This window comes from Egretta garzetta, unplaced genomic scaffold (assembly GCF_000687185.1).
Source record: "Egretta garzetta isolate BGI_Z169 unplaced genomic scaffold, ASM68718v1 scaffold153, whole genome shotgun sequence".
Lineage (NCBI taxonomy): Eukaryota > Metazoa > Chordata > Aves > Pelecaniformes > Ardeidae > Egretta > Egretta garzetta.
The window spans coordinates 924,606-924,869 of NW_009259114.1; the positions used below are offsets into that span (position 1 = coordinate 924,606).

Here is a 264-nt window from a genome sequence, read left to right on the forward strand (position 1 = left end):
CGGCGTCACCCCGCAGTCGCTTCGGTGCGCCCGGGGCGTCACTCCAAGTACCCATCGAAGACATCCAGCTCGCTGTCCGTCTCGTAGAGCACGGAGGCAGGGTCGGAGAGCACCCCCAGATCCACTAGAGCCTGGTCCATATCCTCGGGCAGGAAGACGATGCCTACATTGAGAACGATGTACTCCATCAGGAAAGCATAGTACAGGATCAGCACGTTGACAAAGAACAAGCCCACGTAAAACATATAGGGCAGCACCAGCAGC

The 264-nt window shown here is 58.0% G+C and overlaps 1 protein-coding gene across 1 annotated transcript; it reads right to left on the reverse strand.

The window, feature by feature from the left end:
• Window positions 1–6: 6 nt before the first annotated feature.
• DEXI (Dexi homolog) lies at window positions 7–258 on the reverse strand. Its single transcript, XM_035891060.1, has one exon. It carries the CDS (start codon window positions 243–245, stop codon window positions 39–41), a length of 207 nt encoding a protein of 68 aa, XP_035746953.1. The 5' UTR covers window positions 246–258; the 3' UTR covers window positions 7–38.
• Between the last annotated feature and the right edge of the window lie 6 nt (window positions 259–264).